The sequence below is a fragment of the Molossus molossus genome, unplaced genomic scaffold, assembly GCF_014108415.1.
Source record: "Molossus molossus isolate mMolMol1 unplaced genomic scaffold, mMolMol1.p scaffold_m16_p_6, whole genome shotgun sequence".
In the NCBI taxonomy this organism is placed as follows: Eukaryota; Metazoa; Chordata; class Mammalia; order Chiroptera; family Molossidae; genus Molossus; species Molossus molossus.
The window spans coordinates 17,001,451-17,028,886 of record NW_023425399.1 but is presented as its reverse complement, the minus strand read 5'-3'; the positions used below and the strand labels follow the sequence as shown (position 1 = coordinate 17,028,886).

Genomic DNA, 27,436 nt, shown 5'->3' with positions numbered 1-27,436 from the left:
GAATTGTGGGGTCATGTGGTAATTCTGTCTTCACTTTTTGAGGAAATTAAAGTTATTTTTAAAGAGGAAATTTCTTTGGAACATCATCTCATGCTCCAAAGAAATCAAATAGTATGCAGACTAAAGGTAGGCAGGTCTATCTGGCTTCCTTAGCAGGAGCAGTCTTAGTGGAGGTGGGGTTGGGGAGGGACCACCAACAGTAATAGGGTACATTAGGTCCAGCCTCTAGGATCTAATGCAGCCTCTAGGATCCAGCCTCTAGATCTTGGCTAACCTCTAGAAACTTCCAGAGAGCGCAGCTCTGAGCTGGTGCTACCTGCTTAAACCCTTAAGAGTTTCTCCGAAACTCCCATGACTTTTTCTCTGCTTATCTTCTCCCGCAGTCCACCTATTGCTCCCCTCTGCTGCAGCACAGCTGAACTACACTCTTCCTGGGCATGCCTTCTGTTTTCCCACACCCACCTCTCGTTCCTTTGATACCTTTCCTGGAGCTGTTTCCTCTGCCCAACGTATTCTCTATCCTTCGAGTCCTTTTTCAAATGGCACCTCCCTCATGAAGCAACCTCAGGTGTTTTCTTCCAGTGGCTAAGCTTCTTCCTTCCCTGAGTTTCCCTTTCCCTTTGGGAGGACCGCTCACTGGGACCTGGTCTCAGAGATCATCTGTCCTAGGCCCCTTCGTATCACTGAAGCTTCTCAAAGCCATTGACCTGCAGCTCCCAGTGCTTCATACACTCAAGTCCTCGGTGGAGTTTGAGTGTCACTGAACTCTTACGAAGCACTTAGCTCCTGTGAGTTCTTCTCAGAAGTGGGGCTGTCCCCTTATCTGACAGCTTTGCTTCTCCCTCGGTCAGCAGTGTACTTGGAAAATGTGGTTATCCTACCAAAAATCCATTCCCCAAGTGTTCGTAAACTCAAAGGCAGTGTCCCCTTTGGAACAAACTTCCTGCCGTTGTCTGTTACCAGGGGCTCCCAGTTAGCCCCAGGCCTCTGGCAGTTTGTGTTGGCCACTCCACAGAACAGTGGTTGCCTGTTTTCTCAGCAAAGACCTTTCGAAAGTTCTTCGGTGATAGTGCTGTTTTGGTTGCTTTTTATCTAGTTAATTGAAGCTTAATGGTCTAAGTGGAAGTTGGGCCACCCTTGTGTTAAGGAGGGTTTGCACCATGAAAATGTTCACGATATGGGAGGATTTTGTGGGTGGAGCATTCTCTGTATAATCCATAGGCGTTCTGAATGTGTACAAAATGGATCTAATCTCCTCCTCCCTCTTCGTTCCCCTAGCCTTTTGGTCTAGCTTTTATACGCTGTCCTCCCACAGTCTCTTTCCCTCCCTCCCCGTCCTCCTCCCCTCCCATCTTGGCACGTCTGCGCCTCGTGGTGCTCTCCTCTCCCTGTGGGGAGCTGCCCTCTGTTCCTGATGGGCATGCAAGTGTGCATTCTTCTGTTTGGGACAGCCACTGGGCTGCGCGGGGGACGTGCACGTTTGGCTCCTTGATTTCAGAAGTTAGCTTTGGACAGTTTTTGTTCTTTATAAGATTTTGTCATTTGTTATATTCTAGCTACTGTTTTGGGTAATTCATTTTGAATTGTTCTGGCCCTTTTGACTTACTGTCCCAAGCAGTGGTAATGGCAACTGGGCACCAATAGTGATTCAGCAATGTTTGTTGCTTTGACTTAATATTTGACTTAATATTAAAAAACATTAAAAAAAATCACACTAAAATAAAAGGACAAATTTTCATAAAGATATATTGTTTATGAAGATATAAGTTGCTAAAGTATTTTTTAAGTAGAATGGTCTTTCTTAAACATGAAATAACTTTATATCATAATATATGCATCTGATGCTGGAACCCTAGAGCCTCTAGTCAGAGAAGGAAAACCGTTCCTCTGTCGTGGTGATTGCATTTGATTGTGACATTCGATCCCAAACAGTTCTGCTTTCCTATCCTCAGAGGAAGCCTTTGACAAGCTGCCTCAGGCCACTGTTCCCGAGATGCAGCGGAGCAACTTGGCACCTGTCATCCTGCAGCTGAAAGCACTGGGGATCGACAACGTCCTCAGGTTCCACTTCATGTCGGTGAGTCTGCCTTCTGTCTGGGGCCATGGGGAGGCTGGGGTGCTCGCAGCGAATGTCAGGACATTGGTGTGGAGCATGTCCCCTTCCTTTCTTCCTTCCCTTTCCCTTCCCCTTGCCCTCCCCTCCCCCTCCCCTCCTCCTCCTCTTCCCCTACCCTTCTCCTCCCTCCCTCCCTCTCTTCCTTATGTTTTGTGCCTACTTTGCACCAGTTCCTGTGCAGGGTATAGGGGAATACAGCCAGACCAGGCAGACACAGTTCCTGTTCTTGTCTGCGGGGGAAGAGAGACAAGTAATGGGTACTGCAGTGCATGTGCCCAGTGCTGGGAGAGACAGTGGCAGGGCCCCCAGCCCAGTAATTATGCCTGTGGTGAGATGTGAAACTCATGGGATTTCACCAGGTTGGGAGGGGTGGCGAGGTCCAGGATAGTGAGCATGTCTGTAGTCTCGATGAGGGTATCACAACTGGGGAGCCCAGAGGGCTTTGGAGGAGCTGTGGGGAGGGGACTGGTGGTGATTGCATTTCTGCTTATTCCTAAGGCAGGTTTCCAGGTGAGAAATTATTGGGTCAGTTGGCCATGGTCATGTTGTAGGTCCTTGACACATGGCCGAGTTGCTTTGCACGTACAAACTCCAGCAGCGCAGGAATGCCCTACTCACTGTGCTCCCATCACGCCGTATTATTTTCTTACAGGGTTTTGCTCATTTGATTGATGGTGGGGAGGGAGGGAGGGAGGGAGGGAGGGAGGGAGGAAGGAAGGAAGGAAGGAAGGAAGGAAGGAAGGAAGGAAGGAAAGAAGGGAGGGAGGAAGGAAGGAAGGAAGGAGGGAAACATACCATCTATACCTTAGTACTTTGTTCTCAAAAAGTAATTTTTAAAAAAAGTTTATGGTCCACTTTATACTTTTGTGTTAAAGCCATATCTGTTACAATTAGTGTTTAGAATCCTTGAACTATTAAAGACATTAATCTTTGTCTACAGTATTTCTTGCAAATAGTGTTTTTAGTTATTTGTATTTTACTGTTTTTAAGCTTATTATTATGTTTCAATGTGCAGGCATTCTAAATGTTTCCACAGTAAAGTCTTTCTTTACTGAAATAATCTTTGCCTTTATAACTTTTATTATTCTTGTGCTTATGAAACACTTCCTCATCTCTAGGTCAGTTAGTTAATAAATATTCACTCATGTTTCCTTCTCGGATTTTTATAATTTGGAGACTCGCACTTTAGCTCTCTGTTCTGTCCCAGCTGTGTTGGTAAACAGTGTGGCAGGTCTGGATTCCGGGTAATAAAGTCCCCAGTGTCACATACGCTACAATAAACTAGGCAAATGAAGGACCAGAAAGGAGCACTCTCCCTCGCTGGGAAAGCAATTGTGGGTTTATTGTAAGTGCGAAGAAAATACACCCTTTGTTTATTGGTGTATAGTGCAAGAAGTTATAAAGAAAAGATGAACAGTAAATGCAAATGAAAAGCTCTGAAAAACCCCACACCGAAGATGAAGGGAAAGGAAACATACAATGGCAACAGTGATGGATTAGCATCTCGTAACTACAGAGTTTTCAGACATCATTCAGAATAAATCTGGTATCCCTGAAGAAAAAGGAAGGGAAAGGAAACAGCACAAACAGTCAATTAATGTCGAAAATGCTCGCTTTTCTAGAAGAGAGAGGGGTGCAAAAGGAATAGCTATGAAGCGCCACTTTACACTGACTAATGATCACACACAAGGCGGGATGATAACAGCCAGAGCGGACCCACTGGGGAAAGTGGTTGCGTCCTGTTTTGGTCCTCATGGAGGCCTTCCTGACATTACTTATGAGCCATAGAAACTTCTGGTGTGTATTCTCTGGGAAATGTCTCCTGAAAAAGAGAGTTCAAAAGAAGACCAAAACTGTCTTCTTATATGTCCATATATGAAATGGACATTTTTTTTTATAGCATCATTTTATATTAGATTAAAAAATATATAAATAATGAAAACCATTAACTTTGGACTGAGAAATGAGGAAAATACATACCAATTCATCTTCATGTAGTCCCTTCTGGTTATTTTCCCTTGAAATGGTGTGTTTCACAATTGAAATCACAGGGTACATATAATTTTGTATATTTTGCCCTAAAATTACACTAGCAAAGAACTGAAAACAACTCAATTGCTCAGTAGCAAGTGAATTGCTTATTTTACAGAGTATGTATGACCTTGTTGGAATGTTATTGCAGCTGTCCCAAGTAATCACTGAAGTTCCTATGGGTACACGAAACAATGACAACAGAAAACCAAACAGTGAGAGAAACGAGCTAAAATTATACATATCCAGTATTCCCAGCTATGTGAAAATAGTGTTTGCATATGATCCCAAATCAGATGATGCCACTATGCTTTGTGGGGGTTGGGGGAGAGGTATTGTTTTGTTTTGTTCATTGATGATAAATTCAAAGAGTGGAATTAACAGGGGACTGGAAATAGGGTCAAGGAGTCAAAGAGGACCTCGTTAGTTTTGTTCTGTAAGTATTCAAAACCTTCCTGTTCCTGTTGACATATCTCATGTGATCTCAGGGTACAAGCTCCCAGAGGAGTTGGGCTCGTCCACTTAGGTGCAGTGTATTTTGCCTCTTGTCAAGGCAGATGTCAGAGGCACTAGTGAGTCAGTTCCATGAGTTAGTCGGCCATGATTTGTGCAGGACCCTCTGTGCAGTGATTAGGTCTAGTCCTTACCCTCATAAGCGTGTGTGTGTGCGGTCAGCACAACTTTGAAGCACAACCTTATTCCTTGGCCGCCAGGGGGTGGCCTAGAGTGAAAAAAGTGCGACCGGAGTTCGGTTTCTGGCTTTGCCATCAACTGCCTACTTGACCGTGTTCAGCTGTCTTTTACTTACTGTTACTCACGTTCTTCATCTGTAAAATTGAACTAAATATCTTGTGATACTTAAAATACGTTATGTGAATGCATTTAGGAAAAAGGAGCCACGCAGTTTGTAAAGCACTATAATTTTATTACCTGGTTTATTCTAAATGAAATAATTTAGCAGAAAATAGTAATGGTGCTTGGCAGTTAGTAGATATTCAGTCAGGATTTATGGAAGGAAGGAGGAGGTAAGGATCTAGACAGTCAGACTGAAGGTCACAGTATCAGCTTTGCTTAACTTTAGCTCATCTAGAGTTTTCTCTTATTTTCAGGAATTCAGATTCGACCACATGTCAGTTACCCCTTATAGGCAAGGCTTGGAGCAGGGCTCTGGGTGATGCCCACATCAGTCGCCAACCAGTACTGCAGTATCATGGGGCTTCCAGTGTGGTAGAAGGTGGAGGCTACAGTAAAAATTAGGATTGTCTAGTGTGAGTTTAGGAAAAACAAGGAAGCGGTTCAAGGTAGTCCACTTCTGAAGGAGGGAAGCATGAGGAAGGGCTTCCAAGGGAAATGTTTAATCAAGCGGAGATTAAAGACTGATCAGTGCTAAGGATGCTGGGAAGGAGAGGAAGGGCGGTTCAAGGGCTCCAGCATCATGACTAGGCAAGTGGAGGTGAAGTGTGGGCATGCGGGGGGCGGGGCGTAGATTGAGCAGGAAACACATTTTTATGTCTGCCACCCGAAGGAATTAATTCAGGAGGATTTTTATGTTTTTTACAGCCCCCTCCGGCACAGTCGATGGTTCAAGCGTTGGAGTTACTCTATGCCCTGGGAGGTATGCCCGTCTCTTATTGTGTGTTCTCTGACCTGTTTACTAATGTGTGATGTTAGTTAGGTTGTATTCACTGTAGGCCCCTTATTATCTTCAGGAATGGGATTGATTCTCCCCAGAGACATAATCTTCTTAAGGATTCTTAAGCTTTATGGAAATAAGGTGGCATTAATAGTACACGAAGTCTACTCATGACAGCCAATTCATAACGCATGTCAGTACCTCAGAAGTTTTAATAACCATTACCAGAGCCACCCTCCTAAAGACATCCAGAAGATTTCCTACCAGTATTTCAGGTGTTACCTCTCCTGACCTTTTTCTCTGTCCCTCCACCCACCCTGAAGTCTGTGGCTCAGCGTCCTCTCCCTGACTCCCCTTTACTCCATTTCTGGAGTTCCCTGTGAAGAACTGGGTAGGATACCAGCCTGGGCATTCTTTGGGCAAGGAAACACCATGTCATGGAGACATCTGTATTCTCTTGTTTGAAAATGCAGTATTTCCCTTAAGATAGAGAAAATTGTTGCCTAAATTCACCCCCTCAGGAAGTACGTGTTTTTTCCGTGACTGTTGCCCCAAGTGAATATAATATCCATTTTGGTATTAAGTTTTAGTGGAGGTTTTGTCCTTTGAGATTCCTTTTTTACTTTTAACATCTTTATTGAGGTGTAACTCACTCATTTAAAATGTACAATTCAGCGGTTGTTAGTATATTCACAGGGTTGTGCAATCATCACTGCAAGTTTAGAATATTTAGAAAATTTTTATCACCCCTGAAAGAAATCTGCCCATCAGTACTCACTCCTCATTCCCTCACCCCTCACTCCTCCCCGCCCCAAGGAACCACTAATCTACTTTCTGTCTCTACAGATTTGCCTATTCTGGACATTACATATAAATGGAATCATATAATATGTGGTCTTTTATTATTGGCTTCTTTCATTCAGCTTGGCGTTTTCAAGATTCATCTATGTTGGAGCACATATTAATACTTAATTTTTTTTTTATTGCTGAATAATATTCCATTGTATGGATATACCACATGTTATTCTTATCCACTCATCAGTTGATGGACATTTGGGTTGGTTTCCTCATTTTGGCTAATATACGTAGTGTTGCTGTAAACATTCGTGTACACGTGTGTGGTGGACATTCCAACCAGCAGGTTATGGTGGTTTCCAATTTCTCACATAATAGCAGATTGCTAATACTTGTTATGATCTGTCTTTTGTATTCTAGCCATCCTAGTGGATAGGAAGTGGTATCTTGTGGTTTTGATTTGGATTTCTCTAATGACTAATGATGTTGAGCACCTTTTCATATTCTTATTGGCTACTTGTGTGTCTTTTTTGGGGAAATGTCTTTAAATCTTTTGCCCATTTTTAACTTTGGGGTACTGTCTTTTTATTATTGAGTTGGAGGAGTTCTTTATATATTGTCGGTACACATTTCTTTTCAGGTCTGTGATTTGTAAATATTTCTCCATTCTGTGGCGTGGCTTTTCACTTTTTTGATGGTATCATTTGCAGTACAAAAGTTTTAAGTAATTCAATTGATCTATTTTTTTTTTTTGTTATTTGTGGTGTCATAGCTAAGAAACCATTGCCTAACCCACAGGCATGCAGATTTTTTTCCCCTAGGTTTTCTTTGAAGAGTGTTTTCATAGTTTTAGCTCATTTAGTAGGTTTATGGTTCATTTTGAGTTAACTTTTTTTTTTTTTTTTTAATCCTCACCTGAGGATATTTTTCCATTTTTTTGTACAGATAGAGTGGGAGGGAGAGAGAGGAAGGGAGAGAGAGACAGAAACATCGATGTGAAGGGACACATCGAGTGGCTGCCACCCGCACGACCAACCAGGGCCGGGGACAAACTGCAACCGAAGTACATGCCCTTAGCGGGAACTGAACCCGGGTCTCTCCGGACCGCAGGCCGACGCTCTAACCGCTGAGCCAAACCGGCCAGGGCCATTTTGAGTTAACTTTTTGAATGGAGTGAGGTTGGAGTCCATCTTCATTCATTGTATTTATGATACTTTCCTGTGGAGGAATAGCCAGTTACTGATTTAAAGGATCTTCTGTGATTTAAAAGGCCCTTAGGTGGGCCTACATCAAGCAACTCAGAGTGAGTGTGTGCTGGGATAGGTTTATACCTCCTGTTCCCAAGCATGTAACAGGAACTTGAAAGCAAACTTTCCTGGGATAATCTGTAATGGGAATGGAGAATGTTGACTGCCTAGAAGTTTTTCATCTGGACTAATTTTCCTTCAGTCGGCATAACATTTAAAATATTTTCTATTTCTTCACTGCCCTATATTAGTGGAAAAGCTAGAGGGAAACACCCAGCTTAATTTAGTTTCAAGCTGAATTATCACCTTTATTTTTTTTATCCTCACCCGAGGACACTTTTTTTTTTTGCATTTATCTTTAGAGAGAGCGGAGGGAGAGAGGGTGGAAGAGAGAGAGAGAAACATCGACGTGAGAGAGACACATCCAGTTGTTGCCACCCACATGACCCCAACTGGGGCCGGGGACAAACTGAAACCGAGGTACATGCCCTTAGTGGGAACCGAACCTGGGCCTCTCTGGTCCACGGGCTTATGCTCTAACCGCTGAGCCAAACCGGCCGGGGCTGAATTATCACCTTTAAAGAAGCTTGTGGTTTAATGCTACATCTTGGGACTAGTCTAAACAATAGTAAAACAGTCCACATCATGGGCATTCGGTTTCTGGCTATTGGCCAGTGGTACAGAGGCAAGGAGGGATGTGGAGAATTGAAGGAGTCGGCCCGGTTCAGTCAACTGCCCGGGAGGCAAAGTTAGATAAACAGCCCCGGTGTTGGCACCAAAGAGAGACCTGGACAAGTGCTTAGATTCATAGTCACGGCCTTGTAGTTGCTCACCTTGCCAGGGAAGAACACAGGGCACAGAATGTCGTCCCGGGACATCTGCCATGAGACCTGGAAGAGGATCCAGAGGCGACGGGGGTGGGGCACAAGAGATGGCGGAGAAGCAGGAGAGTGGGGGCCTGGAAGCCGGGGAAGAGTGTTTCCAGGGAGCCGTGGTCCACAGGGTCAAGGGCTGCTGCAGACCCTCCGGAAATGCCCTTTGTGTTTCACGCGGTGTGGCAGGGCCCTTGGAAAGAGCCGTCTGGGGCGTGGGGACCAGAGTGAGGCCGCTGTGGGCAAGGAGAGAGTGGGAGCAGGAGGAGGCTGCAGGGCCGTTCCTTATAATGAGGTCCTCGAATAGGAGCCATCAGAAGTATCAGTTTTTATTTATTTAGTTTTACTTTTTTTTTTTTTTTTTAAGAAGTGTCAGTTTTTAAAATTAAATATTCAAGAGCCTAAAGGAGATCTTTTCTTGTGAGGGCACTCTCGTGTCAGGTTGAGTGTGGCAGTGTGTGATTCATCTTTTGCATATCTTTTTTCAGCATATATCATCTTTTATTCCAACAACTGTCTGTCTGTCAACACAGTGGGGCATGCCTTCTGATGGTTGTCATTCTCACGGCAGGTCTGGACAAAGACTGTCGCCTCACTGAACCACTTGGCATGAGAATAGCGGAGTTTCCTTTGAATCCCATGTTTGCAAAAATGCTGCTTGAATCAGGTGGGTGGAGACCGACAGTTCTCACTGATTTTATTGTGACTGGCAGAGGAGTTATTTTCCTGAGTTCTGTGCGCCCCGGGGAAGCGAGTACAATATATTTATAGTGAAGGCGCTATCTCCTAAAGCTGTCGGGTTTGGGGCATGTTGCTAACTTGTAATTCAGTGTCAGTCATCAGCAATTCAGTAAGCATTCCTGTTTATTTCTCATGGGCCTAGCACCAACACCTTCAGATTTTTTTTAACAGGGAAGTTATTGTGGTAGAAAATACATAACAGTATTTACCATTTTAAGCATTTGTTATGTGCATAGTTCTGTGGAGCATTAAACACATTCACATTGTTGTTGAAGTGTCGCCACTATTCATCTCCAGAACCTTTTCATCTTTCCAAAGTGAGACTGTCCCCATTAAACCCTAACTCCCCAGTCTTTCCTCCCCCAGCCCCTGCAACCACATTCTGCCCTTGTCTCTGACTGTGACTCTTTTAGGATCCTCTTATAAGTACAGTCATACAATATTTGTTTTCTTGTGGCTGACTTGTGTCTTTTGGTATAATGTCTTCAAGGTTTATCCATATTGTAGCACATGTCAAAGTGTCCCTCCTTTTTAAGGCTGAGTAATAGTCCATTGTATGCATAGGCCACGTTTTGTGTGTCCGTGCATCTGCTGGTGGACACGTAGGGAGCGTCCACCTCGTGGCTGTTCTGAGCAGTGCTGCTGTGAACAGGGGTGTGCAGATGTCTGTTCAGGCCCCTGCTTTCGCTGCTTTCGGATATATACTTGGAATGGAATTGCTGCAATCATCTGTTTGATTTTTTTTTTTTTCTTGAGCAATTACCATACTGGTTTCCATAGTGGCTACAGCATTTCGCATTCCCACCATCAATGCACAAGGGTCCCAACTTCTCTGACACCTTCAGAATCTGTGAGGATATGAGTTAAGGGATAACAGTGTATGACCTGGAGGTCTTCTCATACTTAGAAATCAGAATTACTTAGAGAGTGCATTTTTCTCACCCCAGGAAAGGAAATAATTTTTTGTCTCTCTTTTATCTATCTTTTTACATTAACTGGCAATCCACAAAGCTGTATGTCAGACTGAACATGGTGAAAGTTAGCTGTCATTGTGTTTTGGAACAACCAGATGACCTTAGGCTTACTTGAGGCAACAGGATTCTAAGTTGGGAGTTGGGGAGTCTGTCACTCATGAGGCAGGAAGCTGGGGCAGTGGGACCGGCAGAGTCCCGGGGGGCCGATCGCTGCAGATGCTGGTCCCGGGTGCCAGCAGCAGCCCCCAGAGTGCTTCCTGGGCTAGCTTGAGCCCTAGTGACAGGCAGGCCACCTCAGAGAAGGGTCCAGGAGCAGAAACAGCAGAAGGGACACAGCCCACATGTTCGCTGCCCCCTTTCCCTCTCGGGCTCCCTGCCAGGATGCTAGGCGTTCACGTGAGGGTCGGAGCGGGTGTGGGGCTGACCTCCTTCAGTGGCGGTGCGTCTGGCTCCCCGTGCTCGCAGTGCGGATCCCTCCCTGTTACCGCTGCAGATGGACGAGCAGCTCCTTTCTCGGAGTCCGTCCAGGCCTCCGTCAGCTGGGCCAGATACAGGACATTCCATTCGGCAGGGTGAAGCATCTATGAATTATAAACTTTAAAAATCAAGCCATATATGGATATATCACCGTCGTTTGCAGTATGGTACAAGGGAAAGATGGGAAAATGTTTTTCACTTCTCACTGAAATCAAACGTGCTTTTTGTTTTATAGGAAATTTTGGCTGTTCTCAGGAAATTCTCAGCATTGCAGCCATGATGCAGATCCAGAATATCTTTGTGGTCCCCTCCAACCAGAAGGCTCAGGCAGTAAGTCCAACGTTCTCTCTGATGTTCGTACCAGTGCTTTTCACTCTGGGCTTTCCTTGTTAAAGCAACTAGCAGCTGCTGGCCGCCGAGCTGCACATGCTAGCTTACATGTGAGTTTGCTGTGTGCCTGACGCTGTGCCAGATGTTTTCTCTGCATCATTCCGTTTTACCTTCACCATAAACCGCTTGGGAGATACTGTTACAATCATTTTTGGAGATGGACGCACAGGAAGGTTAGGGGACTCATTCAGGGGTGCACAGCCACGGTGGAGCTGCCTTTCACAGTCCAGAGCCCCAGGTCTTAACCATTGTCCTGCTGACTCTCCCGTAAGGGGAATTGTCCTTCAGGCTGCTCTGGGAGCAACCCAGTGTGCACATCAGGGACGTAGGAGTCCGCGCCTGGGCACAGCAGCCAAGGAGATGACAAGGCCTTGCCTGAGGCCCAGGCACCAGTGACTGAAAGAGTGAATGTTGGAAGACGGGAGGGAAGTTACATTGAAGAGCACCGCAGAGGTGAGGCACACGATGGAGGCAGGTCGGTGATGAGCTCAGGTTGCTGCTGTCGGAAGGGTCAGAAAAGGCAGCCTTGTGCACGGAGGGGCTGACTCTGGACGTGTCGTGGGAGGCGTGAACCTTCATATAGATTCTTGTCATCTTCTCCGAGAGCCGTATAACCACGGATGACGAAGTGTCCTGCCTCCGTGCCCAGGTGGCTTTGTCTCTTTCCTACATTTTCTGTTTATTTGCTTCTCCGTTAGCCTGTTTAACAGCCCTACCTCAGGACAGGCACACTCACTTTCAGGAGGAGGAAGCTGAAGTTCTGACCAGTTTGCCTCAAGACGCAACATACACCTGCCTGCCATTTCCATCCCCGTCCCTGCTTTAATGTTTTCCTCTAACTCTTGCCACCTAATATACTAAATATTTTGCTTATTTATCTTGTTTACTGTATTTCTCTCACCACCGTTTTTTTCACTATTATATCCCAACTTCCTAGAACAGTGTCTAGCCTACAGTAGGTGCTCAGTAATTTCTGTTATTGAATGCTGGAAGGAAGCAGGAAGGTGAATTATGTGGTGTTGGATGCAAGGAGAAAATTCTGCAGTTAATAGCATGTGTGTGCTTGTATCGATATTGCGTATGCTGCTCCTTGAATCCGTGGGAGCAGATGGCATTGCCCAGGATGTTACAGAAAGAAAAATCTAGGGATGGGGTCTGAGTGGTAGTCTAGGAACATAACGTGTCTACCACGCGTCAGACAGTTGGGCCCCTGCCCTCCTGGAGCTGACATTCCGTTGGGGGCTGGGAGTTGTTCTGAAAGAGATGATGCTGCCTGGATAGAGGAGGTGGAGACAAGAACACTAACATTTATCTAATAACTGTGCCAGGCACTTTATAGTGAATTATCTTAATCCCACAGCAGTCTTGGTAGGTAGGCTTAATATCCTGATTTTACAGATAAGGAAATTGAGGCCGAGAAAGATTAAGTAACTAATCTGAGGTCTTTCAGGAAATGCAGAGCTAGAATGATGCAAACCAGGTCTTTCTGGCTCTACAAGCCATGAGCCATTCATTGTATGTTGTCTCCCAGTCAGAGGCTCACAGGAGTCAACTTCTGAATGTTGTTTTTTTCTTTCCAGATTCGAGTGCACCGAAAATTTGCTGTGGAGGAAGGTGATCATCTCACTATGCTCAACGTGTATGAAGCATTTATCAAAGTAAGCAGAGCTGCCGCTTGAAAGGTCCCTCCACACACCCGTTCACTCTGGGAGCGAGGGCTCCAGTAGTTCAGTTCCTACAGGAAGGGCCCAGGGACCACTCTGCTTCCCTGTTAGATTATTGCCAGTACTCCTTGTCTGTGGGTGGCCCGTGCCTGAGAATGTGGTGCAGTTTTGCGGGAAGAACTCAGGACTCGTTTCTTCTTCCGGCCTGGAGATGTGGCCTACCAGCAGTAGGCTGCCAGCTTGGCCCTCCTTGCCCTCCCCTCACGGTCTCTCCCCACCTCGCGTGGCCAGACAACTCTGTCCACATTGGACTAGAAGTTCTGTTACATTTCCTGCAAATCACTGAGGCTAGGAGTGACTGAGAGGGTTAGTTGACCCTTCAGAGCTGTTGCTGTGAGTGTGCGGCTGCGCACAGCCCCATCCCGGCAGCAAACAAGTTGGGAGAGACGCCTTGGCGAGGGTCCGTGGGTCCTCACGCGCCCTGTCTACATTCAGCCATAGGCGGTGCTCATTTGTGTTCTTAACATTCTGTACTCCTCAGAGCAAATACAGCTTAAAGTTATCACTAAAAATTGCTAAAGAGATTCAAGACAATGAAGACAATGAAAACAGAAACCTCTCAGACAAGGGAAAGGACATAAAAGGAGGAAATTACATATTTCGGATTTTTAGTATCCTGTAAATTTATTTTTAAAAACCTTTTTTAGTGGAGGAGAAACACGTAACCTTTTGTTTTACCAGAGATCTAAAGGGAGACATTCAGTGAATGAAGTTTTCAGAAAAACCTGCTCTCTTACTGAGATGATGATGGATGACGGATTAAGTCAGCTGACATTTATTTGTATACGCAATCTGTCACCTCAGCCAGAGCTCCCTGCCGGTGGGTGTGGTACCGGCCCCACTGCGTGGCCTGTGGCTGCCTTCTGGGAAGTCCTCCATGATTCACACTTTCTCCTCTAAACACTTTCCTCCCTGGCTTGGAATATAATTTCCGAGGTACATTCCCACAGCAGTAATTAATCTAAGACATACTGTTTAGAATGTAGACAGAATCAAGGACCGTTGATTGGAAAATCATGCGTTAGGGATAAATAATAGTAATTTGGAAATTATTTCTGAATTGGCAAGTGTCGAATTGCTTGCCTGCGGTCAAATAAAGTGATAAACTCAAGCCTGCCAAGGAAGGAAAGCTGATTTACAAAGAACCGCAGGGAAGTGGTTCTGTTTGGTAGTTTGCCACTGACGTAGGAAGGTATTTAAGATTGTCATTAAGATTGACAACGCTGCTTGTCATTAAGCCCTGTTTGCCCTCTGGGCAGAGGGTGAGATCACAGAGCGGCCAGATGGCGAGCTGGCCAGCATCTCCCGGCGTCTGTTGAGAGAGGTGTCCAGAAGGACGGGCTGCCGTCCGAAGATCTGGTCCCACCGAGGCAGCGAATGCAGGGAGAGAATGACGGTCTCCCCAGCCCCGCTGCGGTCGAGAGCCCGCCTGCTTCTCTCTCTCACTGCCTCCGTCCGCACTGTTCCTTAGCACAACAAGAACTCGCAGTGGTGCCAGGAACATTTCCTGAATTACAAGGGTCTCGTCAGAGCTGCGACCGTAAGAGAACAGTTGAAAAAGCTTCTGGTCAAGTTTCAAGTGCCCAAGAAGTCGAGTGAAGGTAAGCAGCAGCTGCCACTGCTGTGACGTCCCTCTGTGTGGTCGCTTCTCCGGGTGGCTTGATGCGAGGCTGCACAGTGCTCTCTGCCTGCCGCCGCCGCCGGGCTGTGTGGAGAAGCCGCTCGTTTCATTTCTGGGTCCGAGGGCTGTTCCTAAAAACTTTCCCGAGTCCTGACACGAATCATTAACCTTCAGATCATGGCACATTATATAGTTAATTTTCCCTGTAGGCTTCGTAAGAACAATTCTTCTAAGTGCACAGTATCTGTGACTGTGACCTGTAAGTTACATTTTACTTTCAAATACAGGTATTATATAAGCCCTGTGTGTTTAACCTGGGCCGTCACCAGGGTGAGACACGCGCTGTGTGAGGCACTGTCACTGGCCTCTAGCAGTGACGGTGACTGCCGTTAGTGAGGACACACAAGTTACCCTGTGATGGGTTCTGCAGGTATTCTCCCAGTCGCCCACTCTGCGAGGTGCAGGTGATACTCCCCTTATTTCACAGCTGAGTTGTCAAGTCCTAGGGAGAAGGTATGTTCAGGACAACGGTGATAGCAGAGGAAGGCCTGTGTGGCTCAGAACCTACACCTTTGAGGAAGTGACACATTTGTCCTGCATTCAGCAGTTACTTTTTGATCACCCATGGTGTGCCAGGCACTCAGTTGTACTTAGCACCCCGGTGCTTGCCTGTAAGAGGCCAGGCAGTGTTCTGAGTGTTTCCATATGTCAACCCTTCAATGCCACAACAATCCAGGGAGAAATGAGGCCAAGAGGCAACGAGTAACTTGCTGCAGTCACACAGTGAGTGTGTAGTGGAATCAGAGCTTGAACCCAGGCAGTTTGTTTTCAGAATCTTATTTTGCCTTGCACTACGAGCAAGTGATTACAAGGTGAAGACTTGGTTCTTACTCTCAGGACAGTGCAGTTAAGAGAGAGACACAGATAGATCAACTATTGCAGTAGTAGATCACCAGCTCTCTGAGAAGTTAGGAGAGCAGACAGTTACGAGAGTCTATTACTGTAGCAATGCAGACACAGTGATTGTGGTGGGCAGGTGTGGGGGCTCGGGGAAGAAGGTGTCCAGCGGGGGCTGGCCTGGGAGGTCTCCCAATAGGCCTCGAGTGCTGGCGGACGTCCAACAGAGCCAGACAGGCTGAGGGAGAAAATGGTGGCAAAGGGCACGCTAGGCAGGGAGGACCGTGGACACGGGTGCTTGAAACGAGGAGCATAGTTGATGCTCAGAGAATATTGATGAATGAATAAGCTCATGAGAGAGGGAAGAGTTGAAAGCTGGGTGATTGGGTAAAGCTGGTGTCGTTGCTAGAAACAGGACGCCTACAAGGGCAGCTTTTCGAGAGAAGCTGATGGAGAGAAGCCGATGGAGTGCCCATCACCTGGCCGAGAGAGGGGCTCTTCTACCTCTGTGTACTTAACCTGTTTCTCCTTGTCAGCCCTGCCCAGCAGAGTTACATTAGTTCTTCCAACGAGATAAATTAAAACTAAGAAGTAAGATTTTGGCAGGTAGGGTTGAACTTTGGAGGGCTTCAACCATTGTAATATCTAAGATTTCCTCCCACCTTGCTCCCCAAGAACTGTTTTCCACCCCTTTTGTTCTACATGGAAGTTTCTCGTGGCCAGTTGGGAAGAAGGGAGTGAAACTAGGTCAGGTTGTGGTTAGAGGTAGGAATTTGAGTCATCAGTTCTGTAGTAAAAAGAAATCAGGAGTGATCACATAATTGTGCAATACAAGAAGGAGGGACCTTTTGCCAAAACATTGCTGGTAAGAATGCAGAGAAGCTGACTTTCTCGTACACTGTCCATGGCTTTGCCAATTATACCACCTTTGGGGACTTATTAACAAACTGTATTTTATTGAAACTGAAACACCATTATGAATAAGACATGCCGTTATTTTATGTTCTACTAAGAAAGGAAAAAACGCTGCCAATTATAATGATAAAATGCTGTCTTTATTTCAGCGAGTTAAAGTGTAAAAAAGAGTGAGTCATAATTGATGAAATATGGTACGTTATAAGCCGTATAAATGACACTATCTGTTTGCACAAAAATTTGGAATGTGTCCCGTGGGAATCATCTAATAAATGGGAAGTCTTTATCCTTGGAAGATGTTTACTATAGCAATACAGACACCAGTTAAAATGGGGCATTTGAAAGTTTTGAGGAATTGCACACTAGCTTATAACCACAGAAATGATACAGTGTCAGTGTCCCGGTTTGTGTCCTGTGGCAGGAACATCATTCTCACGAGATGCTGACCTAGAAAGGAGTCCCTGAGGTCACTGGCCAGCTGGTGGCGTGTTCTCTTAGGTTCATGTGCCCAGCCTTGGTCTGGGTGTCTGTGGCCCAGGAGGGTTGGGGACCCCAAGTTAAAGGAACAGTCCAGCATGTTTCCTTGGCCCCCATTGTAGGTTGCAAGGTGGCCCGAGGCAGCCTGGGGTGGGGCCTCACAGCACAGGCCTGAGCATACGGCAGGTGAGGGTCTCATCTGTCATTCTGTTGGTTGCCTTGTGTAGGTGATCCAGATCCGGTTCTGAGGTGCATCGTTTCGGGATTCTTTGCAAATGCAGCGAGGTTTCATTCTACTGGAGCTTATAGGTAACGTGATACTTTGTGAAGTCATTTATTAAAGGAGAAATCTTAAAAATGATCCAAACCACATAGAAAGCTAATGTGCAGGGAAAGGAGAGAAATTAAATTAAAGAATTTCCCCCTATTTGTATCTTGCCTCTATCCAAAGATGAGTTGAGGTTAGCTATATGACTTTAAGCAAAATCTCTTTATGGAAATGCTTCTCAAATATGCAGCCCATCCACATGTAGAATGATGACAATTTATAAGTCAGGAGGCTGGTAATATTTTCATCCTGGTAGTAAACTGCTAGGACTAGAAGGAACATTGAAGATGATCTTTCCTAGACAAGTTACTGTTGTCATTGGGTAACTCATGTTTTTTGTTTTTGTTTTTAAATCCTCACCCGAGGATATTTTTCCATTTATCTTCAGATAGAGTGGGAAGGAGAGAGAGAGAGAGAAACATCGATGTGAGAGAGAGACATCAGCTGGTTGCCTCCTGCACGACCCCGACCAGGGCTGAGGACCGAACCGCAACCAAGGTATGTGCCCTTGACCAAAATCGAACCCAAGACTCTTTGGTCCATGGGCCAGCGCTCTAACCGCTGAGTCAAACTGGCCAGGGCTGTCTCTACTATGTTCTGTCTCTCGCTCCAGGCCGAGTAGTCTAGCTTGTCAGTATCACGATCCTGTTGCCCATCGCATGAGCGACCCCAGCGCTGTTGTCCATGCTTGAGGTGGCTCTGAGAGGCCTGTGGTCCCCTCCAGTGAGCACTGTTACTTGCCCCATTCTCCTCAACAGTATTAACTGGCAGTTTCTACTAGTAGTTAAAAAAATCCTCCAGTGTCCTCAACAAAACTATGGGCTATATAAGAGGCTTCACAGTCAGTGAGTCCCTTCGAGATGTTCAGTGTCGGTCAGCTCAGACGACCTGGCGGGACAGCCGGGACCCCAGGGGGCGGGCTTTGTAGCAGTGCTGGAGATGAGCTCGGTCATGGTGCTTGAACCACTTCCCTGATGCCTGGCGTCCACAGAGACAGGGTCATGGTTTGGGCAGTGACACCCTAATCTATGAATGCTCTCCGTGATCTGCTCTTACTGATTGTTCTGTGCTCAGTACTTCTTTAAAAATTAAATTGCATCAAATCTGAGTTGGAATTTGAAATATTATCTCAGCAAAATGGATACTTCAATATTGAGCTTTCTTTTTCCCCTGTTATTATCTCCTCAGTAGTCTTTATCTTTAGTATTTAACTTTGTTTAATAGAAGTAATAATTTATATTATTTGTTCCCAAGGAAATTATTTTGAAAGAGAACCTGCAGAAGATAAACATAAACATTGGCAGAGCAATATATTTCTAAATTTTTTTCTGGATGTCCATGTGTTGCCTTTCTTTTCTTCCCTCGTGTGCATGATTATTCTTGACTTCTGGGTGGTCGTGGGGGAGGGGCCCACAAAGGGCACAAGAGAAGGTGGAGCGAATAGTTTTGTTCTATGAAGTACCATTTGCATTCATTTTTTTTTTTTTAATCCTCACCCGAGGACATTTTCCCATTTTTTTGTTCAGGTAAAGTGGGAGGGAGAGAGAGGAACAGAGAGAGAGAGAGAAACATCGATGTGAAAGGAACACATCGAGTGGCTGCCACCTGCACGACCGACCAGGGCCGGGGACAAACTGCAACCGAGGTACATGCCCTTAGCGGGAACCGAACCCGGGTCTCTCCGGACCGCAGGCCGACGCTCTAACCGCTGAGCCAAACCGGCCAGGGCTGCATTCATTTTTTAAAAAATAAACAAACACGTCCCTGGGAGAGTCTCGCTATAAGTATTTAAAAGGTGCTTCAGATAAAATTGTTGTCTTACAGGACCATCCGTGATGATCACGAGCTGCACATCCACCCCGCCTCCGTCCTCTATGCGGAGAAGCCGCCTCGCTGGTACGCGCCCTGCTGCTCCGCCTCACGGCTGTGGGCGGAAGGCCCGGCGTTCGGCCCTGGGTCCCTATTCCTGGGCAGACCCCGTACACTTGGTGGATTTGGTAACTGGATCGTCCTAGAATGTGTGCTGTCAGAGCCTCCTTAGCAGATGGTGCTAGTCCTCTACTCGCTCATCCGCTCAGCACACGCTTGGTTTTGCCCGTGGACTAGACACTAAACACTGCATCAGGCACAGTGTGTGGAGATGAATTCAGATCCCAGATGAAGTCATAGTTCTTTTTTTTTTTAAAGGTTCTTAGGAAGAAACGTCAGCTTTTTTTCTTTTTTGTTAATCTTCACCTGAGGATATTTTTCCATTGATTTTCAGATAGAATAGAAGGGAATGAGAGAGAGAGAGAGTTATGAGAGAGACATGTCAATTGGTTGCCTCTTACACAACCCCAACCAGGGTGGCGACTGAACTTGTAACTCAGGTATGTGCCGTTGACTGGGAATCGAACCCGAGACCCTTCGGTCCTCGGACTGACGCTGTAACTGCCTAGCCAAACCAGCCCGGGTGAGTCCATAGTTCTGATAGACCCAAAGAGATTCCAGTATCTGAGGAGAAGGGCTTTGATGCAGAGGTGTATGAAGGGCTGAGGTCGGCACCTCCTGTGCCACGGAGAGTCGGGGATGGCTGAGATGTTCTGGAAATCACATAGACCTTAGTCTCACTGTGAATGGACACACTCTTGTCCACCACTCAGGTCATGGGGCTCGAGTGGGCAACATCAGCGCATTTGTATAGTGGGTGCCTGGCACACAGTAGATACCTATTAAAGGTGATGGGAAAAACTCCTCAGCTCTGATACAGGAAGTTAGCTCATGTTTCTTTTCTTGTTTCAGGGTTATCTACAATGAAGTTATACAGACCTCCAAGTATTACATGAGGGATGTGACCGCTATTGAGTCTGCGTGGCTGCTGGAGCTGGCGCCGCACTTCTATCAGCAAGGCACGGTAGGAGCGAGCAGTCTGTCCCTGAAACTGCCTCTTCATATTTAAACTTTTTTTTTCCCTTTATTGCTTTTAGAGAGAGAGGAAGGGAGAGGGAGAGAGAGATAGAAACATTGATTGGCCGCCTCCTGCATGCCCCCACTGGGGATTTGGCCCACAACCTGGGCATGTGCCCTGACTATGAATCGAACCAGTGACCTCTTGGTGCATGGGTCAATGCTCAACCACTGAGCCACACCGGCCGGGCATATTTTTACATGCACGCTTCTTCCCCAGTCAGTGCTTGAAATTGTGCCCCCGTAGTGCATCGGGTAAAAGGCAGTCACCACATCCCCAGCCACCTGGGTGGAAGCACTGTGCTTGCTCAAGGGAAGTGCTTTGAACAGTGACACGTGAGATAAAGAATGTATCTTCAGCTCTTTCTTTCACCCTCTGCTCTCCATTCACTTTTTATTTTTCTGTTTAGATTCTCCTGGTGTTCGCTCATGTTCATATTTTTCTTTAAATCTTTTAACATATTATTTTAAAAGGCTTGTTTACTAATTGAACATCTCAGGCATTTTCTGGTCTATTTCATCTTCTTACAGTTTTTCCTCGTTAGGGGTCTCATTTTCCTGCTTCTCTTGTCTAATAAATTGTTGTTTATTTTGGATAATATAACTGCTATGTTGTGGAGAATCTGGATTTTGTTGCCTTTATCTTTAAAGAATATTGAGCTTTTTTCTAGTAGATGTTAATAATGGCAGATTAGTTTAATTCCACTGAGGCTTGATTTCAGTCTTTAATAGAACTGGTCTAAAGTAGCCATACCCCTATGACACGATGACCTTTTCCATGTCTCATCTGAATGCCCAGGATATTCAGTGAGGTCTTTGCACTCTGGCAGACCTCCAGACTCCCCTTGTCAGCTCACACTCCCCAGCCACTTTGTCTGCCAGCCCTGCCAGGTCTCGGCCCGCACACGTGCAGTTTGGTGTTCAGCCAAACCCGGAAGGGCAGCCCCACATTGGGTTCCGCTGCTGGTCCTTTCTCATGACTTGTGTGGGTCACGGCGGTCTCGGGCTTCCTGAGCCCTTCCGACCCGTTTCCTCTGCCCAGAAGTACTGCTCTGCGTTTAGGTCTCGCATCTTCCTGTGGGCCAGAGTTTGCAGAGCCAGGCAGAGACCTGGGATGAATATGGAGCTCACCTTGAGTGTCCCCTTTTCTGAAGGGTCCTTGCCCTGTGTATCTGTTGCCCCATGCCTGAAAACATTTGCGTCGGATATTTTGTCTGGTTTTACCATCGTTCACCACAGAAAGGAAAGCCCGAAACCTATAACTTCATCAAGGATATATCCAGACTGCAGTATTTTCAACCCAAAATTTGGATTGATTGGGGCATTTAAAAATTGGGAGGTTTCACATTAAATAGGGGTTTCGGGTTTCTCTGGAAAGAGTGCTCAGTCTGCTCACACGGGCTTGAGTTTCTGCGGGGCAGCCGCCGGCCTGGGGAGGGACTGCCCGCTGTAGTGACATTCCTTCCGCTCCTGGGGGCGTCGGCGTCGTGACCTTGGACGTGGAAGAATCTCATCCACCCCCCTCTCGCAGTGTAAAGGGAAATGGTCTTTTAAATTTTTTCTTTTTAATATTTAAATCTTATCCAAACAAAAATCATTTCAAACATGTCCTCATACGGATATTTCAGCCCCAAGTGAGATCAGCTGCAGGGACCGGTGACGTGGCAGAGCGTGGTCTCTGCTGTGTGCGGAGGACGACCTACAGTACAGAGCATCTTTCCTCAGGGCCTCCGGGGGGAGGCCAGCGGTGATCAGAATGCAAAGCAGACGTTGCGAAGAAGGGCGCGGCTGTGACTGCTTGTGAGGTGCCGGCTGAGGGAAGGAGACCCTACACTTCTGAGGCTGCTGGAGAACACGGCTCCCCCGGGGCCGAACCATGGTCCTTTTCAGTTCCAAGTTCGGTTCTTCAGGTCACACCCGCAACGTTAAAGAGCAAACAGCCCCAGAAGTTTGAAGGAAATGACAACCACAAACTTCTGCATTTGTTTCTTCTCTCCACATGCCTGCTGTTCAGCTCTTCAGCTCTACTTATGTTTAGAGGGGCCAGGGCCCTTAGAAATCACCTGGTACATCCACTGTATTGTATAGGGGAGGGCCCTGAAATTCCCCAAGAGAATTCCCCTGAATTTCCCCTTACCTAGACAGTCCAAAGGTACTGCTGTTAACTTGTGAATCCAGAAGGAATGGATTTCTCACGAGCCCTGCAGACCTGCGGTGGCTGCGCATGTATGGTGGATGCTCCTTGGCTGAACGCAGTGGAGCACCTTGTGATCGCCCAGGGCCCACAGGCCATCCAGGCTCTGTCCCTGGCACCCTTGGTGACTTTCCATTACCGTTGTTTTTCAGTGTTGCTCTCACCCTGTAAAGAGGCCTGAAATGGTCCAGAGTTGGCTTTGTTTATACTCAACATTCTTCCCAGAAACGAACACCAAAAATGGTCCCACAGGCGTGATGAGGTCATCTCCACTTCCAAAGCTAAGGCTGTGGGGTGTCTGACATTAGTTGTAGGGGTCACGTCAGGTGATGTGAGAGAATTTAGAGAAATTCAACAAGACCCGCAGCTGGGGAGAAAACCAGGGTGACCTGTTCGGAGATTTGCCTGTCAGTCCTGACTTTACTTCCCTGATTCTTAGAGATGTCTTCGGAATCGGGGGAACGCTGTCAGCCAGAGCCTCGCAAGAACCCTACTGTCCTTCGTTGGGCATAAGCAGTTAGAAAGGGGCCTCTTACAGCTCACTGGGACTCGTGTCCTGTCCGCTTAGCGGCGTGTTCGGTGGGGTGTTGTGCCTTCTTTGGCGCCCTGCATTCTTCCGGGGCCCGCAGTTCTCTGTCTCGGGCCAGGGGGGCGTGCTAGGAAGCGGGGTTTGGGCACCGCGCCTCGGGAGTGTGGCCGTCAGGGCTGGGAGTTCCTCAGGTGACGATCTCACCGTGTGGGAAGGTGACATCTCTTGGTTGTTTGTTTACAATTTTTAAGGGGATATCAGGAGCACTTTACTAAGGGGATATCAGGGGTACTTTAGCCGGTAAGCAAAGTTTTTTATTAAAAACATGTTTATGCACTGTGCCGTAAATGTACATTTTAGGATTTCTAGCTAGCACTTTGGGCTCTACCTTGGGATGTAAAGTGTTTCTCTCTCAATCTGTTATCTGCTGCCCATCATTATGTTATGCTTCTTGTGTTATTTATGCTGGTAGAAGCGACATTTCTGAAAGAAAACCTGTCCCTGGGAGGTGTCCTTATCCAGTGTCTTCCCTGCGCTCGCACAGCGTCCCACAGGGCTGGGCCCAGAGCACGGGTGCCTGCATGTGAGACGCGTGTCCCCTTGTTCCTGTTCCAGAGGGGAGGACACTTTGCCTTGACCCTTTTTAAGGAATTCAGGAATTCTTGTCTGGCCTGAGCCTGTCCCTGGGCACAGGTGTTTGGCTGCAGCAGTGCCCTGGGGGCTGGGCAGAGGGGGACCCTTCCCACTGACAGCTTCCGCTCCACCGCGTGACCAGGTCGAGCCCTGTGGGCTGGGCCTTGGGCTGCGTGGCCCACTGCAGGCCCTGTCCTCTGCTGGTCACTTGTGATTTTTTCCTTGCAAACTGTTTCCTGAGGGGCGGGCGTGGTCCTCACTGAGAAGGTGTGAACCGGGTGAAAGCTTTGATTCCGTCATTCACATCATTTATGTGGGAATTGTGTTGAAGACTGGTCTGTCTTACCAACCCCAGTTATGTTTTCTCTTCTCTTGCAGCACCTGTCCCTAAAAGCCAAAAGGGCCAAAGTCCAGGACCAGTGAGCAGAGCGAGGCCGCAGCTGCAGGGGCTGCTTGGGGCCCTGTCCCCAAGCCCTGGGCGCAGGGAGCCACGGCTCATGTGGAACTTCAGCTGCTCTGACGGGGCAGCCCGTCCTTAGCCCCTCTCCCTGCTCCCTCAGCATCTGCGTTCCCCGCTGGGACCCTGGAGGAGTGGTGCGGGGGCAGGCGTCTGCCACGCTGCACCCAGCAGAGCAGGGGTTGGTAGGCTTTGCTCTTGGTCAGTCGGCACCCCCACTGACCCAGATGCCACCCCAGCAGGCACGCCGTGGCCCGGCCTAGGGAACGAGGAGAAAAGAGCCGCTGCAGGCTAGGGCACCGTGTCGGGCATGCCGAGGGTTTGCTGGGCGGGCTTTGCTTTCTCTGGGGCCATGGCCGTGCTGACCAGTGAGGTCCCTGCCCGGGCGGGTGTCTGTATCTACGGAGGGAGTGGCCCTGGAAACACTGCGGATTTCCACCAAATTCACCGAGGGGCTTGTCTGGCGGGCACAGGGGCTCCTGAGCCAAGCAGCTTCTGGTTCCCCTTTTCCCACGTCCCTATTTATCTGTGGCCAGAGGACTTGCGAGGATTGGCGATCAACAGTTAGCAAACAGTTTCTCTATTTCACAAGTGGGCTTAGCTTTCTTCGTGTACGACACCATGTCCTGGTGCCCCCAGCTCAGCCCCAGCGGGAGGGACCCTCTGCCGCAGGAACGCACAACAGTTAGAGGCGCTCTGCTTCGTCCTCAGGAACAGCTCGCACGGCGTCTTCGCTCACCGGCCGGGTCCCGGTGAGCACGCGGGCAGCCTCCTGCAGGCCCTGGTTTCGTTGCTGCCCAGGCTCGTCACTGTGGCGCTGGCATTCAGCACGCGGCCGATCCAGGTTCGGTTCCCCTTCCTGTTCCAGTGACGTTTATTTTGAGAACACGTAGCTTGAAAGTTTATTTTTGTACTGATCTTAGTTTGTACGTGCCACTTTGGCGCCAAACACATGTCATTTTTATTTCCATTTTATAAACATGTTAATAATAGTGGTAACTTGTTAGTAATAGTAAACCTTTATACCTAAAGTAAACGTATTCCCTCCCACCCTGGTTCTCGTGGTCTGTATTTTATGACAGTCGTTTTATTCTTCTGAGTGAGGGTCTGACATTAGCTAGGAACCTGATGCTGTAGCCTGCAGCAGCTTTTGGGGTCACATAGACAAGGGCAGCCCCGTTCAGCAAGGTCACGTGACCAGAGGCTCACGGCTTCACTAGAGCAATCCATGGAACGTGGTTTCCACGAAGTCCCGAGGATTTTTGCCAGTTTCTGATCGGGATCTTCCGTGGAGAGGTCTGAAGTACTTTCTTGTCTGAGTCATAAGTTCCTGTTGGGGTGTAAGGAGGAAAGGGTGCAGGATCCACACCCTCTGGGTGAGGCCGGAGGTGTGAAAGGAGAGACCACACACGTGGTCTGGGGAGCTGGCGTCATCTGCCTGTGGGTGTCCGATCCTGAGCACGTCTGCCTGTGCTCGCCTCTCAGCGCCCCCAGGCAGGCGTCTGAGCTGTGCTGTGTCACTGCGTCCACAGTGTGCAGAGAACTCATCGCTGTAAAGTCACAGCCTTGACGTTCATCTGAAGAGCCATGCACCTGTCGGGGTGATGTCCCGGCCTGGCTGAGAAAGACGAGACCACGGCCAGCAGGGCCTGGTGGCGTAGCAACTCACAAAACTGTCCCCAGGTACTTCCACGAGAGTGAGTCCCCTCGGGCCCGGCATGGATTTTCAAAATTGTTACTGAGATTTCCACGACACTGCAGGGTCTTCTCGCCGAGGTCAGGTGCTCCGGGAGAGGTGGCGGGCGTGCGCACTGGAGAGCTCCGTGGGGGCAGCGGGCAGCGGGTCCTGCAGGCCGAGACGGGAGCTTTCGGTGCCTGTGCTTTACGTCCTGCTGGTTCCTTCCTACAGCCGGTCTCCATGGGGTTGGGCAGTGCCACCCCAAGGAGTCCCCTGGTCCAGCTGGTGCTCCCGCTGGCCAGTCAGTCAGCAAGTGGTAGGTGAGCGCCTCAGCCGTGTGCATGGCACGGGGTGGGGTGGAGCCATTTGGCAGCAAGTGGCTGGGCGGGTGGACCAGCACAGGAAGGGTGACATGGATGAGTGCAGAGGCCAAGGCAGTGGTGAGAGGCTGGGGCAGATGCTTCCCCACGACCAGACTTCCCTTGTGAATGGACAGAGGGTGCTCATGCTCTGCCCTTCTGTCCCCCTCCAGCTGTGTCTCACTTTGGCTGTGAGCTTGGAGAGGGGCACAGCCCCCAGCCCCACACCCCTGTCTGCGGTTGTCCTGGCGTCAGCAGAGCCTGTGACCAGCGCTGCTTCGCTTGGTGGCCTAGGCGCTGCCGTTCACTCATTCCCGGGCATTCTGCCCTGTTCTGGCTCCGCTTTGCGGGACCCAGTCACTGCATAGGGTGCGTGGTGGGAGGCCCAGGCGGAACGCCTCAGTCTGCATGACCGTGGGACCCTTCCTGGAGCTGCTGGACCAGACCTCTGGGAGCGGATGGGTCTGCAGCCGGCAAAGCTGCGCCCACACAACTCTAACTTGGTAGCTCAGGACATCAGGACCAGAGGGGGTGAGGAGGAGCCTCAGATCTGAGTGACCGTTGGTACATTTGTTTTTGCACAGGTGATACCCTAATGTGTACCTAGATCTCACCCCAAGCCCACTCTCTCTTCCCCCAAAGCACTGTGATCAGTGTGGTTGGAATTGGACTCCAGGCGGTCGTGGCGGTGGGCACCAGTGTCCGTCGGCCCACTGAGTGAGTTTTCTTATCCCCTCCCAAAATGAAGAATGCGTGATCATGAGAATTTCACGAAGCTCAAATTATTCTACATAAAAGATTTTCCTCGTGTGTGTGTGTGTGTGAGAAAGTGTTCTTTTAGAAAATGATGGAAGTTTTAAAAAATGTTTTCCTTGGAACAATAAAATACAATCTTACATCAGCCTCTTAATTAAAAACCAATTAAAAACCAAAGCAAACACTGGTTGATGAAATCCTTGAGACCGGGAACCACTGGGTTGTGGGCTGAGCGGACTGCGGGCCAGCTGGCAGCACCAGCACCAGCACCAGAGCCCTGGGAAAAGGCACATCAAGGGAGCTCTGGGGCAGCTGGGGAGGACCTGTTCATGAAACGTAGGATTCAGATGAGCAGGACTGGGCGCTAATACCACTTCCTGCTCCTCTAGATAAGGCCAGACATTTCCCCTCTCCAGTGACTCATCGGGACTTTCCCTGGCCTTCTGACTTGCGCTGAAACGGGATGATGGAACGCTGGGTTTCCTGTCCGCTTCATCTATGTTTTCTGTCATTGGAACCCATAATAGCCAATTAAATCGTTGCAGACACCGCTGGCCCCTGCGGGTGAGGAGCCAGTCTGCATGGCAGGTCTCCTGGTGGGGGCTTGTCCCTGAGTACTCAGTCGTTGCTTCCTCTGGCCACCTGG

The 27,436-nt window shown here is 48.1% G+C and overlaps 1 protein-coding gene across 1 annotated transcript in view; it reads left to right on the top strand.

The window, feature by feature from the left end:
• Window positions 1-24,965, top strand: part of DHX35 (DEAH-box helicase 35) — a 61,885-nt gene extending 36,920 nt beyond the window's left edge. Inside the window, exons 13-22 of the mRNA XM_036245035.1 lie at window positions 1,953-2,077; window positions 5,708-5,762; window positions 9,266-9,361; window positions 11,122-11,216; window positions 12,857-12,934; window positions 14,472-14,601; window positions 17,138-17,219; window positions 19,063-19,134; window positions 20,020-20,131; window positions 23,919-24,965. Of these exons, the coding sequence (XP_036100928.1) occupies window positions 1,953-2,077; window positions 5,708-5,762; window positions 9,266-9,361; window positions 11,122-11,216; window positions 12,857-12,934; window positions 14,472-14,601; window positions 17,138-17,219; window positions 19,063-19,134; window positions 20,020-20,131; window positions 23,919-23,963 (890 nt within the window). The 3' untranslated portion in view covers window positions 23,964-24,965. The remainder of the gene's footprint in view (window positions 1-1,952; window positions 2,078-5,707; window positions 5,763-9,265; window positions 9,362-11,121; window positions 11,217-12,856; window positions 12,935-14,471; window positions 14,602-17,137; window positions 17,220-19,062; window positions 19,135-20,019; window positions 20,132-23,918) is intronic.
• The last annotated feature ends 2,471 nt before the right edge of the window (window positions 24,966-27,436 follow it).